The 16,204-nt window shown below is 40.4% G+C and overlaps 1 protein-coding gene across 4 annotated transcripts in view; it reads left to right on the top strand.

The window, feature by feature from the left end:
- Positions 1-16,204, top strand: part of dock4b (dedicator of cytokinesis 4b) — a 135,686-nt gene that overhangs the window by 50,244 nt on the left and 69,238 nt on the right. For all 4 annotated transcript variants that reach the window (XM_084910345.1, XM_084910343.1, XM_084910344.1 and 1 more), the window contains exons 8-12: positions 3,234-3,385; positions 10,957-11,038; positions 11,219-11,279; positions 11,397-11,529; positions 13,507-13,595. In XM_084910345.1, coding sequence (XP_084766471.1) covers positions 3,234-3,385; positions 10,957-11,038; positions 11,219-11,279; positions 11,397-11,529; positions 13,507-13,595 — 517 coding nt within the window. The remainder of the gene's footprint in view (positions 1-3,233; positions 3,386-10,956; positions 11,039-11,218; positions 11,280-11,396; positions 11,530-13,506; positions 13,596-16,204) is intronic.

Genomic DNA, 16,204 nt, shown 5'->3' with positions numbered 1-16,204 from the left:
CCTTTATGTCTAATTAGCTCATGCGAGTCATGTGTAGAGCAAAGACTAATCAGCTTTAGGCTTTCCATTGTTTTCCTCTGGGACTGAGCTCAGAGCGTGAGCAGAGAAGACCCGAGTTTAGATCCCCCAGTGATGACTTCATTAACAGTGGAAGCTCACTCTGTAGTAATAGATCATAGCTCAGCTCTTTGCCCTGGACATGTGGTTGTAATATTTCTTCTTATGGTTCAGCTTATCACTAAAGAGAGACAAGCCTTCATACAGATCTTTAACTTCCTGCACGACTTTAATCCTCGAGTTTAAAAGAGGGATGAAAAGAGGCTTAAACATTGATGTAGAAGGGGACAGAAAGAACAGCTACAAATTTGTGGCCTCAGTTTGACCTGTCTCCTCTAGAATTTCCTTGTCGTTTGACAGTCTGTAGGACAGTTTGGCTGGCACACACACGGTCATGTTCTCGTTCTCTGTTCAGCTACCTCTCAGCCTCTCCTTGTTGACCACACCATTGTGTGTTGCCAGTCAGGGTGCCAGCCTGTCATGTCTATGCTTTGTGTCTAGTCATGCTGAAGCTGTCACAAAACCACACACTGTTCCCGCCGGGCTGCTGGCTGAAATGACACACTGAAAATAACCTCGTAATAAAATCCCACAGTATAAATTAGGCCTTCCTCAGACCTAGTAATTTTACGTCAGAACCAGGAGTTCAGCCCTGCTGGGAGTAGTTAGTCTTGCTGTTAGATAATTCTGTTTCTCTGTTTCTTTTCGGGGATCTCACACAAAAACAAAGTATTTTTATAGTTTTGACAGAATCTGCAAAGGTAAAGTGATTTGTAGCATGGTTTTTGAGCACATTTAGAGAACTTGCTTCTTAATCTCACAATTTTTCACTTTAGTATGCAAATCATCATCTCCACAGACAGGTTTTTGTAAAGTTGAGCTAATCTGTCTGGCTGCAGGGAAAAACATTACAGGTCTTGTGACCTGTAATGCGAAGTGGTAGCGAAACTTGAGTGAATCTTGACACGTGGTGGCTGGAGTGACACGTTCTCTTTTTAAGTTTGGTTTGTTAGCTTTTGAACTTTTTCAGTTTCATAGCCACTTTGCTAATAGCTGAGGAGGGTGTTCTGACGGGTCAGTGTCTTCCATGCAAACTAAAGGCTACTTTAGCAATCTGCTAGCAACTGAAGCAATCATGAGGAGGTTTTTGGTACAGCATCCTCTTTGTGACCAATCTCACCCACTGTAGCAATTGCGAGCAACACACGTTTTACCCTAGCAACCAGAGTTGCCAGGAGGTCACTGACCTGTCTCTCGGCCAGAGAGAGCATGATTATTCGTGTGGGTGTGTGGGTGACTGAAGCCTTAAATGGAACTTCTGACTACATTTGCACATAGGGTAACTAACTGTGAATGCGACAGTATCCATTAATACCTTGAATTAAGACATGACAAGTGTGTTTTAGTTTGTTTTAGTAAGATTATTTGTTGCCTGGTACGCAGCTTCATAATTCCTTGAGCTTGAAATGTTGCTTCCGACAAGTGCATTTCAGTCACCTATGCTGTACAATGCAACACTATTTAAATTTGACAACCAAACCATCATTATAATCCTGTAAAACATATTATATCCACTATTAATATACTGTGTGTGTGTTGTTTTGTGGTGAAGCTTTACTACACTCAGTTCTTGCATTGTCTTTATCCGTTTCCCTTTCTTCTGTCCTGATCCCCATCTCTTGCTCCCCTCCTTCCGATTTTCTTATGTTTTACAACAGAAGTGGATGTGAGGCCAAATTTGGCAGTGGCTCTAGTGGCCATCTGGTGCTTTGTGTATATTTGTGTATATTTGTGTATATGTGTGTGTTGTGCGCGTGTGTATTTTTGGCTGTTGACAGCAGATTATGATGAACCTTTTATAAACAGAGCTCTAATGTGTGTACACACACCACACCATCCTGTATGAGGCCTTATTGATCTTTTTGGTACAGATTGATGTAATATGGCAAGTAATATCATCCACCACTAAAGCACTGAGATCTGTAATTGTGTTGAACTATTTGACTTTTATTTTTTTTAAACGTTTGTGTGAATCGCAATGTTTAAGATGTTGCTTTCTGCTTCTTTCTGTCAAAAACCCCCAATTTGGCCTCCTTAAAGATAAAGTGCTGTGCGGAGGTCTTGCCCATGTTGTTGCCATTTATTGAAACAGGCAGACATGCATAGAAACACAACATATAAGGGAAAATCCAAATTTATAGACTTTCACAAGCTTGAAAGTCAGTATTTTGTATACACAGACTGAATTCTCAGTCAGCTTTTGTAATTAAAGTAGTCTTCAGGTATAGTTCTCAAGGTTTCTTACCTGGAGAGGACATTACAAAGTTCAAACGCCTTCCAGATGATACAGCATGGTGGAACTAAATCTGAGAGTACTTTTTTGCAATCATAATTCCATCAATTTTGACAAAAACCTAACAGCCCCAAACCTTGACATAGCTTCTACTGTGTTTTACAGATGCCTGTAGAGGCTCCCTCCTGACCTTTTCCATACATATTGCCTTCTTTAAGAATGGCTTCTTGACAGCCAGCCTTCCACTGAGAAGCCAAGAGGTCATTCCTGATGAAGCTTCAGAGAACAGTAGATGAATCAACTAAAGTACCAGATACATCACAAGAAATGAGTGTGGTTCTTTAAAAGAAAAATGTAACTTAATGAGGGGTGGCTCAAGAGTCTTGCACATCACTCTAAATGCTCGGCAAGTGTGCTGCTTAAACACCAGTCTGAGTTGATGTATTGGCATAAAGGCTGCAACAAAGAAAGAGCCAGACAGTGCAGCTTCAACTCCCACATTTTAGCCTCTGAGCTGCCAGCCTGCAGTATTACATCTTATATTAGCCTGATGTATATCAACATCCATATCTTTCTGCTCTTCAAATATATGCAAATTCAAATCAGTCCTTCTGCCTACAGTGAGAAGACTCAGGGGAATATTACCTGTTATTGAATTCATCACTAATACAGCAGCTTTGATTTGAGAGGTTATGAGTTTTTAACCTTCTTTGAATCCACCTCTGTAACTCTGTATTTCAATTGCGGCTGTTCTTGTTTCAAGTTGTTTTCTTGTTTATTTGAATTTTTCCCAGTTTGCATAATTACAGCTAAACCGTAATATATAACGGTTTCCTTTATATAGAGAAATCTGCTTGTGCTGATTTTCTTCTCTCGCCTGCAGATGGAACACCGACATCGTAAGAAGGAGACATCCACCCCTGCTAGCACCCATCATCTGTTTGTCCACGTGAAGAGTCTAATGAGCGCTAATCTGGGGGAGGAGCTGGAAGTCTTCTTTCACATTTATGATGGACGGGAGAACCGGCCACTCAGGTAGAGACTTTACAGGCAATACGCCTTTATGATTCTAATTGGGCCTTTTCAAAAATCAAATATTTTTGAAAAGGCACTACATCTAGCCTGTAGTGCTGTTTGTGTAGCTAGATTGTTTTGGTACAAGTTGCCCAGTTTTGGAAAAATGAAGTTTTTCCAAAACTGGGCAACTTGGGTTGCATTATCTTTAATGGCTGAACTAAGTGTAAAGGGAAAAGTGTCATTCTTACCATGACGAGAGGCCCATACTAGCGTCAGCATTACAGGATGTACGTCTTGCCATTAGCCAAACTGTTAGCTCATTAGCTAAATTTAGGTTGTTACGTGCTTATGTTTGGTGAATATAGACCGTGTCATTTTTACCAGGTCGCCTAACCACAAGTCTACAAAGAGACATTATTTAATTTTCATTTAATTTATTTATTTAACATTTTTTCTTTCTCTTTTTTGTTGTTTTAGCATGTTGAGAACTAGAATGCCAGTTTCATTTAACGCCATTGTATCGGTGGAAATTGGATACTTGTAAATTTGAACTCAAACCAAAACTTTCTGAGTGATGTGATGAAGTGTGACATGTTATGATTTATTTATTTTTGGTCTTTACAGTGTGTTTTTAGACCAAGCAGCTTGATTTATCAGCTTGTATGTTGTTTTCTTGGATTGTAGGCCGCAGGAAAACAGTTCCTTGCTTGTTCATAAGGTTGTATGGTTTATGGCATTAAATCCTGTGGGAGAGCGAAATGCAAATGAGCCTCTCTGTTGATTGTGAACGCCCTGTGCCAAATGGCTCCCCTTGGACTGCTCTTAATTATATTCATGAAGATTTATTAAATGAAGCAGGTTATTAAAGTGCACTTGAACACACAAAATTGGACAAGGCCATGTTATTTTATTTCTTTATTTATTTTTAGGAAAAAAATGTCCATGTGAAAAGCTGGTGCCCTGGGAGGTTGCATGTGTTACTTGCATACATGCTTACACACCAGCAGATACCACACTGTTCTCCTGACAGGGTGTTGCCCAAATGGAAGACTGTGTTGAAACTCCCTGGTTTCAAAGTTTAAAGTGAAGAAATTTTGTTTCATGTCACAAACGAGCGAATTTGTCAGGCAAAAGAAAAGCGAGTGGGTTGAAAAATGAGCACAGCAGCACTGAAACTTCTTTTGATAAGTCGTGCTTGTGTGAGAATACTCTCCGCCCCGCAGGGTCACATCAGAGGAATTAGAATGGTGTTGATAGGACTCTCTTTTTTTTTTTTTTAAATTATTACTCTCTATTATTATCCAGTAGCCCTACTTCAGTTTCTATTGTAATCCAATTTATGATTCATCCATATTGCTGGCAAGTTTCTTTAAACTTTACATGAAAATAGCTGCGGTTTCCACCGTTCCTGAAGAATTATAGCACAAAAGAAGCAAGGCGCTATCTTTTCTTTTTTACAAGTTTGCCATTTTGTTTGGTTGCAATGATGTTATTAATCTGAGAGAAAAATAGAGCTATAACTGTCATAGAGTTACAGCGCGTGGTACACCCTGGACAGGTCATCAGTCTATCACAGGCTGGGATGCTGAGTAAACCATTGAAATTTTGAACTGAAAGATGTTATTGTGTTTGTTTAGGAAATACACATTTTCAACTAGTTTCTAAGTTGTGGACAGGAGCAACAAAAGGATGGACAAATTAAATTCTTAAAAAAAAAAATACTGGCTAAAACTTTGATTCATAATAACTGGGTAAGGACAAACTAAGCTTTCATCAGTTCAGTATCCAGAGAGTATCCAGAGAAATCGGTGTGCAAGGGACAAGGCCAAAACCCAGTATCAGATCGGGCCATTGGGCCATTGAGCCATTGGGGCGATCGTGGCTCAAGAGTTGGGCGTTTGTCTTGTAATCGGAAGGTTGCCGGTTCGAGCCCCGACTCCGACAGTCTTGGTCGTTGTGTCCTCGTGCAAGACACTTCACCCGTTGCCTACTGGTGGTGGTCAGAGGGCCCGGTGGCGCCAGTGTCCGGTAGCCTTGCCTCTGTCAGTGCGCCCCAGGGTGGCTGTGGCTACACTGTAGCTTGCCATCACCAGTGTGTGAATGTGTGTGTGAATGGTTGGATGATTGTGTATAGTGTAAAGCGCTTTGGGGTCCTTAGGACCAAGTAAAGCGCTATACAAATACAGACCATTGTCAGTGAACACAGTTTGTCACTGCATCCACAAAAGCGAGTCAAAATAAAAAAATAAATAAACAAGACCCATGAAACTGACCACCTTCTGTGGACTTGTCTCAAAGGAAAAGTGAAAACCTGTGCTGTGGTCTGACCAGTGGGCTAAACAGCTGTAATGTCATGTGATTTGTTATCAGCACCCACTTTTAAAGCCAACAACTTTAGCGAGATGAGGGGGGATTTCACAAAGTAACGCGTGCATCTGTGAAGGCAACATTAATGCTGAAAAACACGTACATGTTTTGGAGCAGTGTATATGCTCCAGTTGGCATGTTTTTCAGGGGTAAACCTTTGCTTATTTCAGTAAGATAATGCTAAGACACGTTCTGCACTTGTGTATTACAACAGGAGGTAAATGTCTATGTGTGCTAAAGTGGGCTGCCTGCAGTCCAGACATGTTACTCACTGAAAGCATAAGGACCATTACTACCAAGAAATGTTCCTCAAATGAATATGGAAGAACACATTCTTGTTCTCCTCTTTCCAGGTTGCTGGACATGAAAATTCACTATTGCATAATATAAGCTTTGGTACTGGTTAACATGTTAAGCTTACATGTGAAAGAACCCTGGTTCGATTCCCCCTCAGGGTTTCACAAGGTAGCGTATTCCTAGTGCTGGTCCTGGGCCTGGATAAATGTGAGGGTTGGTTCAGGAAGGGTCCAGCTTAAAATCTGTATCTAGGTAAAATATAGCTTTAAATTAATTTTACTTTACTACCGCTTGTATTTCTTAAAATTTTAGTGTCCCTGTAAAATATATGGCTTAGTAATAATTAAGGTTTTTTTCAGAGTGAAAGTGGGTACTTTTTTGTCGTTAAGTGGGTAATTAGTCTTCAGCGCCATCGTATCATGTTCCACTTGAAGCACTTTTGTTCTTTCTTTTAAACTGTCACTCTTTTTATGTCATCATTTTTTTCCTCTTTTATTTCAATCTTCTTGCTTCTTTGAAAGATTGAGTGCCTTAGCTGAGCATGAGTAATTACACTCACTAAGCTTAAATATATATTTGAAGTGGATTAAAAATCCATTTTCTGGAGTAGAGTAAAGTCCACTTCAGTAATGCTGAAATTATATACTTAACAGCAGCTTCGGAATTCATGATGCATCACAAATGAAATGTGAATTTATCCAAACTCAATCCAGCAAGAGAGAACACAGACAAAGCTATATTTTTCTCATAACCACTTATGTTGTTGCCTAAATCAACAATTTGGGGTTTCTTGCAATTTTGAGGGATAAAGGCAGTCAGAGGCTTCAACCACAGTGCCTTTATGCTTCTAATTTTCTACGTCTGCAAGTGCGTTTGCTTGCATCAGTTGTCTTTTAGGAAAATCTCGCAGTGGCAGCTCGCCAACGTGTCTCTCACTGTCTGGTCACATGCATAAACAGAGACGCACTCATTTACACAATCTGGCTGGCAGAGAGCCATTTTGCTGCTTCCCTCTGTGCTGGTGGTTTATCTGTGTGTGTGTGTGTGTGTGTGTGTGTGTGTGTGTGTGTGTGTGTGTGTGTGTGTGTGTGTGTGTGTGTGTGTGAGTGCACGCGAGACCAGATGGGGGGTCTGACCCGTTGTCTCAATACCATGCCAACACCATCATCCCCTGTGCACCATGGCAGCTTCTTTGTGTTCAGTACAGACTCCTTGTCAGGCTTTCCAGAAGGACACACACACACACACAAACACACTGCGTTGTACTGTACTGCGCTCACGGCCCATGCTGTGGGTTCTGATGCTGTTCGACACCAAGATCGCACATCACAAACCGTCTTACACGCTCATATTTCCCTCCTCAGAAGTTGAATTTTACTTCTTGCAAAGGTCCTTGACTTGTGTGAACATGTAGGTTTTACTCTATATTCTTTATATATATATATATATATATATATATATATATATATATATATATATATATATATATATATATATATATATATATAATTCCCCGCTCGCCCCTGTGGGCGGTTAATCCTTCAAGCTCGGGTCCTCTACCAGAGGCCTGGGAGCTTGAGGGTCCTGCGCAGTATCTTAGCTGTTCCTAGGACTGCGCTCTTCTGGACAGAGATCTCCATTGTTGTTCCCGGCCTGAGACGATGTTAGCAGAACAAAATTTATTAAATCAGCTCAGCTGAAAACATCCGACACTGGACACACTTAGCTTGACAAAGCTACCCCCTAATTCAGAGCAAGCTGGTGGCTCAGTCACAGTAAAAATAGGGCCAATTGTAACTTGTGGTGATTAAATGGTTGCCCAGAGCTTGAGGATGTTGCACACTTACAACCACTTTGATTACAAAGCAGTTGCAAAGGTCAGCTGATCGGAGGCAGCCTTTCTGTAAGCAGTCATCTGGACCTAGACTGATTGCAATCACTCTCAGAGAGATTCCTCTCTAATTTAGAACTGACAGATCGCCAACATGTTTGTGGATGAGCATGAGGGGACTTGACTCAGCTGGCCGGTTGTACTCTGGTTATATTCCTATAGAACAGGATGTTGTTGAGTGCAAATGTAATGTAAAAGCAACAGATATGTGATTTTTAGATTTTTCACAGTTACTTGCTGCAACAATTAATTGCCTGAAACAGACTGCATGCAACTGCCAAGTTGACCTCATTTAATCGCAGACTGATATCAGACTGACTTATGGCAACATTTATGGCAGGTTTTAGGGACAGTGCTGGTATGATCAAGTGAGATAGGTTTATCCTTTTGGATAAAACCTATACTGACAAAGTTTAATCCGTGATAAATCACAATTTATGTCATTCTGGCACGTTGCAAAATGCTAAAAATTGCAATAATATTATTTGCTCTTGAGTGTTCTCCATGCGCCCTTTCATGATCTCTCAGCGCCACTGGCTATTCAGTGTTTAGATTGCTTAAGGTCTAAGGTTTCCTCTTCTGCTTTGTTGTGGGGCTTTTTAGACGTATATTTTGATGTATTTATTTATTTAGTACCAATTTACAAGGTGGTGACAGTTCATTTATTTAGCAGTTAACACCTCAGTTGGAACACCCCCTCCCCCTCCAGCCGTCCACTCATTGGAAGAGTGCACAGCTCCTAATGCCATCATCGATATTAGGAGGGGGAACAGCAAGATCTCAGAGGGGCGGGAAATCGGCCATTTACGTTATGTTAATGCGAGTGGTGATAGAGGGAGATAAGGTCCCACTGGGGGATGTTGGTCCCCTCGGCTCGGGCGATCAACACGCTGCAGCTGCGAGGCTGTGAGCTGGTGGCGAGGGAAGGGTGTTGAAAAGAAGGGAGACCTTGTTTGAGTCTGTGTTTGCAGGAGTGGCTGTTAATTGGCATTTGGGGTTTCAACAATAGAGCACTAATTAGGAAAAGCGGGCGCAAAGTCTCATGTCTAATGCATAGGAATCTGTCTCCATATGGCCGGATAAATGGCCTGGAAAGTTACAGAGGGCAGCTAATGAGGAACAACTGCATTCAAATCAAATTGGACATCAACTGGTTCCTTCCAGTATGGCTGAGAAAAGGAAAACTTTACTGAAGGAATACATTTATAAAAAATCATAAGCATTTGTATAATTAATAATCAGAAGCCTAATTAACTCAAACAAGAGCACCCACTGCCCTACATATACAAAACACAGAATTACAGTAAGAGAAGCTGCCTCTTATTTACATCACTGCAGAGCCCAAACAATTTTGAGCTTGTAGCAGGAGCTTTTAATACCTCTGACAGTTACAAAACATCCCAATCGATCGTATTTGTATGCACTGTGGTCAAGCTATATGTGATCTTTTGTGGTGTGTTCTGCTCTCGTTTGAATGAGCCTACTGTAGCGTGCTCTGCTAGCCGTGCCAATGACTTGGCTCATTGTCAGGCGTGGGTGCATTACAAGGTTTTCTCTCTGCTTATCGGAGGACTGTGAAAGTCACCTAACTGGATTAGCCCTCAGCTCGCCTGCCAGGATGAGAGGGGCCCAGTAGGATGCCTCCGCTGCCTCTTTTACACAGTGTATGCGAGATATAAAGGACAAAGTACAAAGAGAATGAAAAGGCGATCAGTGTCTGTCCTTTCTGTCTTTTTGCCCGACATTCACTTAATTTCCCGCCTGAACAGAAATGGGCGTGAGGGGCATTTGAGGCAAGACTCTGAGACGGTTCATTCCAGATTATGAGGCAATTTTTTGGTTATGCAGAGTTCGTGTTCCACTGTGAGAGATATCTCACGAATTCCTTGAGGGGATTTCTTCAGCTTTGGCCCAAGGGTTCGCTCTGATTAAAAGTTGAAATGATTAGATGTTGGGAAAGTTTGATTTAATCATGAATGGCGTATAAATGTCCATAGACATAAGGTCGCCAAGAAACATTTGACCACAAAAAAGTTCGTTCTTGAGTTTGAGTTTGAGTTTGTGGCCAGATGTAATGGAATTCCCTGTGGGTGTTCCCAAGACTTGGCAGTGATGAGAATTCCGTGAAAGGTCATAGTGACCTTCAAATTTCACTTTTTTTTACCTCTTAGTTCTTGGCTGTATGCCAGATTTTAACATCATCCATCTATCTATCAGGTTATGGGAGCAGACTAGCAGAGCTGCCCTCTCCCAAGCCCACTTAGAGGTGTTGTCTCGCCAACATATCCTGGGCCATGACCTGGACTCCTCACCTATAAGGCACATAGGAGGCATTCTGCTCAGGCGTCCCAACCACATCAACTGGCTCCTTTCAATGTGTCTCTGCTCTGAGCCCTGTACAAAAGACTGAGCTCCTCACCACAAATGCACATAAGAGATAAGGGCATTGCAGGAGCTTTATAACCTGAAATAGTATAAATTCTATATACAGTGTTTTTCACAAGTTTTCTTTTTCTCTCTTGGTCCTCAGCACAGCCCTGTGACAGCCAGAAGTTTTATGCCATCTAGTCTGGCAGTTATGATTGAGTTATGATTTTTTGATGAAAGCCTAGTAACTGTCTTTAAATGTGTCAGAGATAATCCATAATATGCAGCAAAGCACTTTCATTCAGCCACATGTGAATGTTCTTGTTAGATATTTTACAGGCATTCTGTTTTGGGGATTTTCTTCAGCATCTTTCTCCTAAACCTCTATCCCTCTGCCTCTGAACCCTTTCTGCCTGTTTTTCTTTTCCCTTTTCCCGCCTCATATTCTGTTTCACGCAGCTTCAGTGTGAAGTTTGAACCTAGAAGTGATTTCTCCAGTGCCCACTGTTCTGCACTTGACATTTTTTGACATAGTGTCTAATCTTTATTCTGTTCCTGTTATCAAAAACTTGGATGCTGTTGTTTACTGTGACACTCAGCCATCACTCCTGACCACATTTATCTCTGTGTGTGTTCCCTGTCTCTGTCTGTCCACTTACTTGTACAGTGAAAGGTTCTTTGTAAGGCTGAATAAGAGCGGGCTGCCCAAGTCACCAGAGAAGACAGAAAGACAATGCACGCTATTTGTGGTGAGTAGTTAACACGGAATTTTGTTAAAAAAGATTTACTGGGAGCAATTTAAGGCTATATAAAGCTAACTTAACTCATGCACTGTTATGCTGAAAAATAAAAGCAGTGTCAGTGCTCTTCAGCTTGTTCACAGTAATTGGATCGGACACTTAAATATGTTTTCCTGCATCGTTTGTCAGGATTTGGGAAGCAGTGATCTACGGAAAGATGTCTACATCGTTGTGCACATCATAAGAATAGGTAGGAGTTGTGATGTTTCTTCTTTATTCTCCTGAGTACTACTCACGTTCTTAAAAATCTCTCGGGCTTTCATTTTCATACTGTTCTTACTGTGGATACCTTTGTGTGTCTGTGCAGGGAGGATGGGAGCAGGAGAGAAGAAGAACCAGTGCAACGTACAGTACAGGCGGCCGTTTGGCTGTGCTGTTGTCAGCATTGCCGATCTACTTACTGCTGACTCTAAGGATGACCACCTGCTAAAGGTTTATACGTAAGTGACTGTAAAGAACTATTATTTAGGAATTCTTCTTTGTTCTAAACACTGAACCAGTGCTAAAGTTTTGTTCAGCATGATGTGTCGTTTCCTTATTCATTTTCTTTCCAAAACTTTTTCGTTTTTGGAAAGCAGAAGTGATCACATATGCAGGTGAGGATGCAGTGCTAATTTCTCACTTACTGCTCACAAGACTGGTTGGCAAGCTACATGTATAGACTGAATGGATGCATTGCACAGACACCACCAAGTTTTTTTTTGTATGTTAATCTACATAATACTTACCTGTCAATCATTCAGGCATTAAAAACAAAACAAAACAAACAAACACTTGATTCAAGTGATGAATCAGTGTATTGTCTACGCATAGAAGACAAATTTAGCAAAGAACCAATTTTAAATTAGATCGTTATTCACTGTTACTTTAAAAGAAAAAAAAAGAAACACAAAATTCCTCCCATTTCTTTAATTAAATCAAAAAATTCTAAAGATGACACAATTTGAAAAGCATAAAAAGGTAGTTGTGCTCCAACAAGTTGATTACCTAAGAGCTATTAGTTGAAGGTTTTGCATGATTTTGCAGGTTTTGCATGATATAAAGAGTGGCAGGGCTGAAAATCAATCTATAGCAGATGAACAACATGGAAGTCTCAAAGTTGCCATTCAGCCTTTTAAAAATCAGCACCACTGAAGCTCCAGCTGTGGTGTTTAAGGGTAATTTATTAAGCTAATGTAAGGCATCAAAAGCTTTACTGGGGAAAAGCGAGTGGGAGTCCTTCATCAAAGCACCTTATCAACAAGGCTGAAGCCCCCAGAAGTTGTATTAAAATATTCAGATGAACTGTTAACTTAGTTTGATAGCATGTTTACATGATAGGGGTTAATGAAGGCTGACAGCAGCCGACATGTTTTACATACAGGTGAACAAGGGTGAGACTAAAGGGGGGCATGGGGCGTACTAGACCAGATTTATTTCAAGGTTCAACTTTCAGATTGAAAGTGCACACTTAAAACACGTGAGAACAAAAACCCATAAAGCTTTCCAAGAAGACAGAGTAAAGATTCATTTTTTTATGTCTGAGTTTAGATTGCATATTTGTCTTATTTTATTTAACTATGAGTGTACGAGAGTATTCATATAATTTTGGATTTAAGAAAATATTTTCTTTAAAAAATATTATGTAATATGGGACATACATGCAAAAGGGAAATCTTTTAGGTAAGTAGTAGTCTGAGTACACGAGCATTAATCTGGACCAACAAAATTATGCACCTTTCCTTTTACACTTTAGATGACTGCAGTCAAGTCTATGTGATTCTCTCAGGGATGAAAAGGCATCTGTTGACACAGTAGTTTGACCTAAATTATAGCAGCATCAGAGTAACTGGCCAAATGTACTTTGCTCACAAGAACATGCAGCCACTTTCTTCACACCTGAGGCAACAACAGGTTTTAGTTGGACTAGCATGAAAGTTGTGACCTAATTGTTTTGTGAGTTGAATCCAGAAAAGACGTCATTGAAAAGCTGATTTTTTTTTTCTGTCACGCCACCGTTAAGTGTTAAATACACTCAACAAAAAGCAGCTTTTGGTCACATGTCACATATACAGTGAATTTCAAGAAAGTGGTTGGGCAGCGTAACAGAAACTCAGCTGCTTTTCAAGGGTAAAAACATTTGTTACTTCAAACATTGTGGCTTGGATGGGAAGAGCAGTGATGATGCTTTCAATTTCCAACAGCAAGCTTTTTCTACAGAGTGGGTTCATGGAATTTCAAAGAGGTGTGCCTTTTTCACAAATGAAGAATTAATGCAAAAAATGCTTCTTGTTATATGAAGTGTAGGATTCAGCAGTTTTGGTTTTGCTCGGCCTAAGCACCATCAATACTTACTCACTTTCAAGGATATTTACCGGACTCTTTGTGGAGCGTTTGTGCAAATCTGCAGTAATTTTCTTTTTGTGTGTGTGTCCCAGGTGTAACACTGAGAGCGAATGGTCCCAGATCCATGAGAACATCATCAAAAAGGCCAATTCTAGGTACAACTTGTCTGGATCCAACACTGGTGAGAACCCCATTTGCTTAACTCATTGCTTTTAATTTCTCACACCTACACAATCATGTAGGTGGTTTAAGCCATCAGACAACGGGGGTGGGAGGGGTTCAGCACTGCATGTGAAGTTCATCATGTTCCGATGACAAAATGAGCAGCGCAGTTGCACATCTTGCCATGTATTACTCAGTTTCCGGTCATTCTCAGTAGCTATCATGTGGGAGTTAAGTTCTTTTCTGTGGGAGTGGATTAGTCCTTACATTTCTGTGTCTGCAGGGAATCTTTGTATTCAGATAGTTTGTATTAATAGCTCAAATTTCATCATGCTGATCAGCAGAATCAGCGGTCTCCCATAGCAACAAGTTGGTGGAGAATGAGAATGTTGAGTCTTTCAAAAACATGATCGCTCTGCAATGAGATCAATACTTTGGTGGACTCTAGATTAATACTGATGCAGTCATTAAGGTGCTAGTTACATTTTGTTTGAAGAAGAAACTTGTTGAATGATTACAGTGAGGGGAGCATGAAAAGGGGTGCAAACTGTGAAGCAAGAGGGCATAAGCACAAATTAAACAGAGCTGGCTAATTTGCAGCTGCTTGCATCAGCGTGTACAAACAGCTCTTGGCAGTCACGGACTGCTCATCAGAAGTTTCCGTTATGTAGCCGAGAAGCTCCAGGAGGCCGCTACTTTCTCAGTGAAAATAAACACTATGCGTGTTTCCATCTCCTAACGCCTGCTTATACGTTATATATGGAAATATGGAAACGAGATCTGATCTGCTGAGTCAGCACCCCATTCCACCTGCCCTCGGAGAACCAATAATTGCTCGAGGTGAGAATAATCCCGTACAGGCGAGAAGAGGATGCTGTGACACGAAATCACTTAACACCTTCTGCATGATCCGAGCCGTGTTTTTATTTAATTTTATTTATTTTTTAACACCAACAACAAAAGTTGTCCGTCTAAAATGAGTACTGTTTAATTTCTCTTAGTACAAAAATATGAATATTGAGCAAGCATTTCATTCTTTTAGCTACTTACTTCGGTTTTCTAATCTCATATTGATCTCTATAACAGCTTTTATTTTCTACTCACTACTTCTGCTTCTCCTGACTGGTCATATTATCACAGATAACTCCCAGCCACGCACAGAGATCAGATTTAATAACTGATTATGCGCACTGATAATGTTCTGTATTGTTGCTGTTCAACTTCCACAACCTTTTGGCAGTTATCACTGCAGATGCGGCACAAGCTTCTTGATGCCTGCTGGATAAATGTGACATTTTCATCTTTACCTTTTGCTTTTTTCTGTAATCAGAGGCAATTATTTGCACTCATTGGTAAACACATTGTTACTGGCAGAAGACAGCGTGTTGCCTGACTTTGCAGGGTTCTCTCAAAACATATCCGTCATGTAAGTGTTTGCTCGAGGCTTTCTTTTGACAGCAATATGCAAAGCACACAGACGCACTCACACAAGCACGTGCAAGTGAATGATTTTAGAGTTCAGTCCCCTGTTTTGGCTGCAGTGCAAAGTTTATCACAAACGCTTGAGTATTAGCTGTTGAATTGCTGTCAGATGAAGACACTGATGGAGCTGTACGGCTGATTAGCCTCAGTGTTTTTTCTTTCAAAGGGTATTAGAGGAGGGCTGCAGGGTTTTTTCTTTTTTTTAATGCTGGCATGCATAATTAAAGTCTGTTTGTTCCAAAATTACATTTCTGCCACTTAACTCACTGTGACATTGATCTTATGAAACAGAAGAGGGAAAAAAACCCTTTAATCACAACATAGAGGTAATAATTTAAGTATTAAAGATAATGAGCTCTGGATATTAAGTGTCATTTATTAATTTACTTTGCTTAGTAGTTAAAAAGAGCACCATCTATCTCTGTAATTGCATGTCTTTCACTCACACACCTGCCTTTAAGACTAATGGCCCTGGTGACAGGTTTTAACAGCAGTTAAAAAGATATACCTAATAAAGTAGCCAGCGAGTGTATACTTAGTATATTAATTTGTGGAGCAACAACTTTGAATGTAACACAACATATTCCAGGAAGCAGTCCAGTTGCAGTGATTTCTTTCTTTCTGGGCTCCTTCTACATTCAAAGAATTATACAGAGCATCACTCACAACAGATTTCACTGGGGCATATCCTCATCTAAAAAGTCAATTCCTCCCAGAAGGCAATTATTCTGCCGCGGAGCGACATTGCAGAATAGATAACAGAACAGAGTTGCGTGCCAGGCTGCGTCAACAAATGTGAAAACTGGAGGGAATGTTTCATCTTCTTAGTGTGTCCCTGTAAAAGCATCCATACACGAGCTATGGAATGTCACGCTGTATTTATCATGGACCCGTTGTTCTTTTCAATATTTTCTGTCAAATATATACTGCAACATTAATGAATGCCCATATCAAACATGCTCAATGTTTAAAGTAATAGTAATACAATCTCATTATTACAAGTAGCATTTACAAGGTATCCCTTTAATACTGTAAAAATCATTTTGTTTATGTGAGGCAACCAATCAAAAGAAGGATTTATTAAAGGCAGAGGATGGAAAACAGCTTCTTTTTTGACAGTGGATGAACTGAGGATGAACTTTGTGT

Source organism: Perissodus microlepis, chromosome 17, assembly GCF_051167445.1.
Source record: "Perissodus microlepis isolate ML-2025 ecotype Zambia chromosome 17, ASM5116744v1, whole genome shotgun sequence".
NCBI lineage: Eukaryota > Metazoa > Chordata > Actinopteri > Cichliformes > Cichlidae > Perissodus > Perissodus microlepis.
This window is presented reverse-complemented; position numbering and strand designations above follow the sequence as displayed.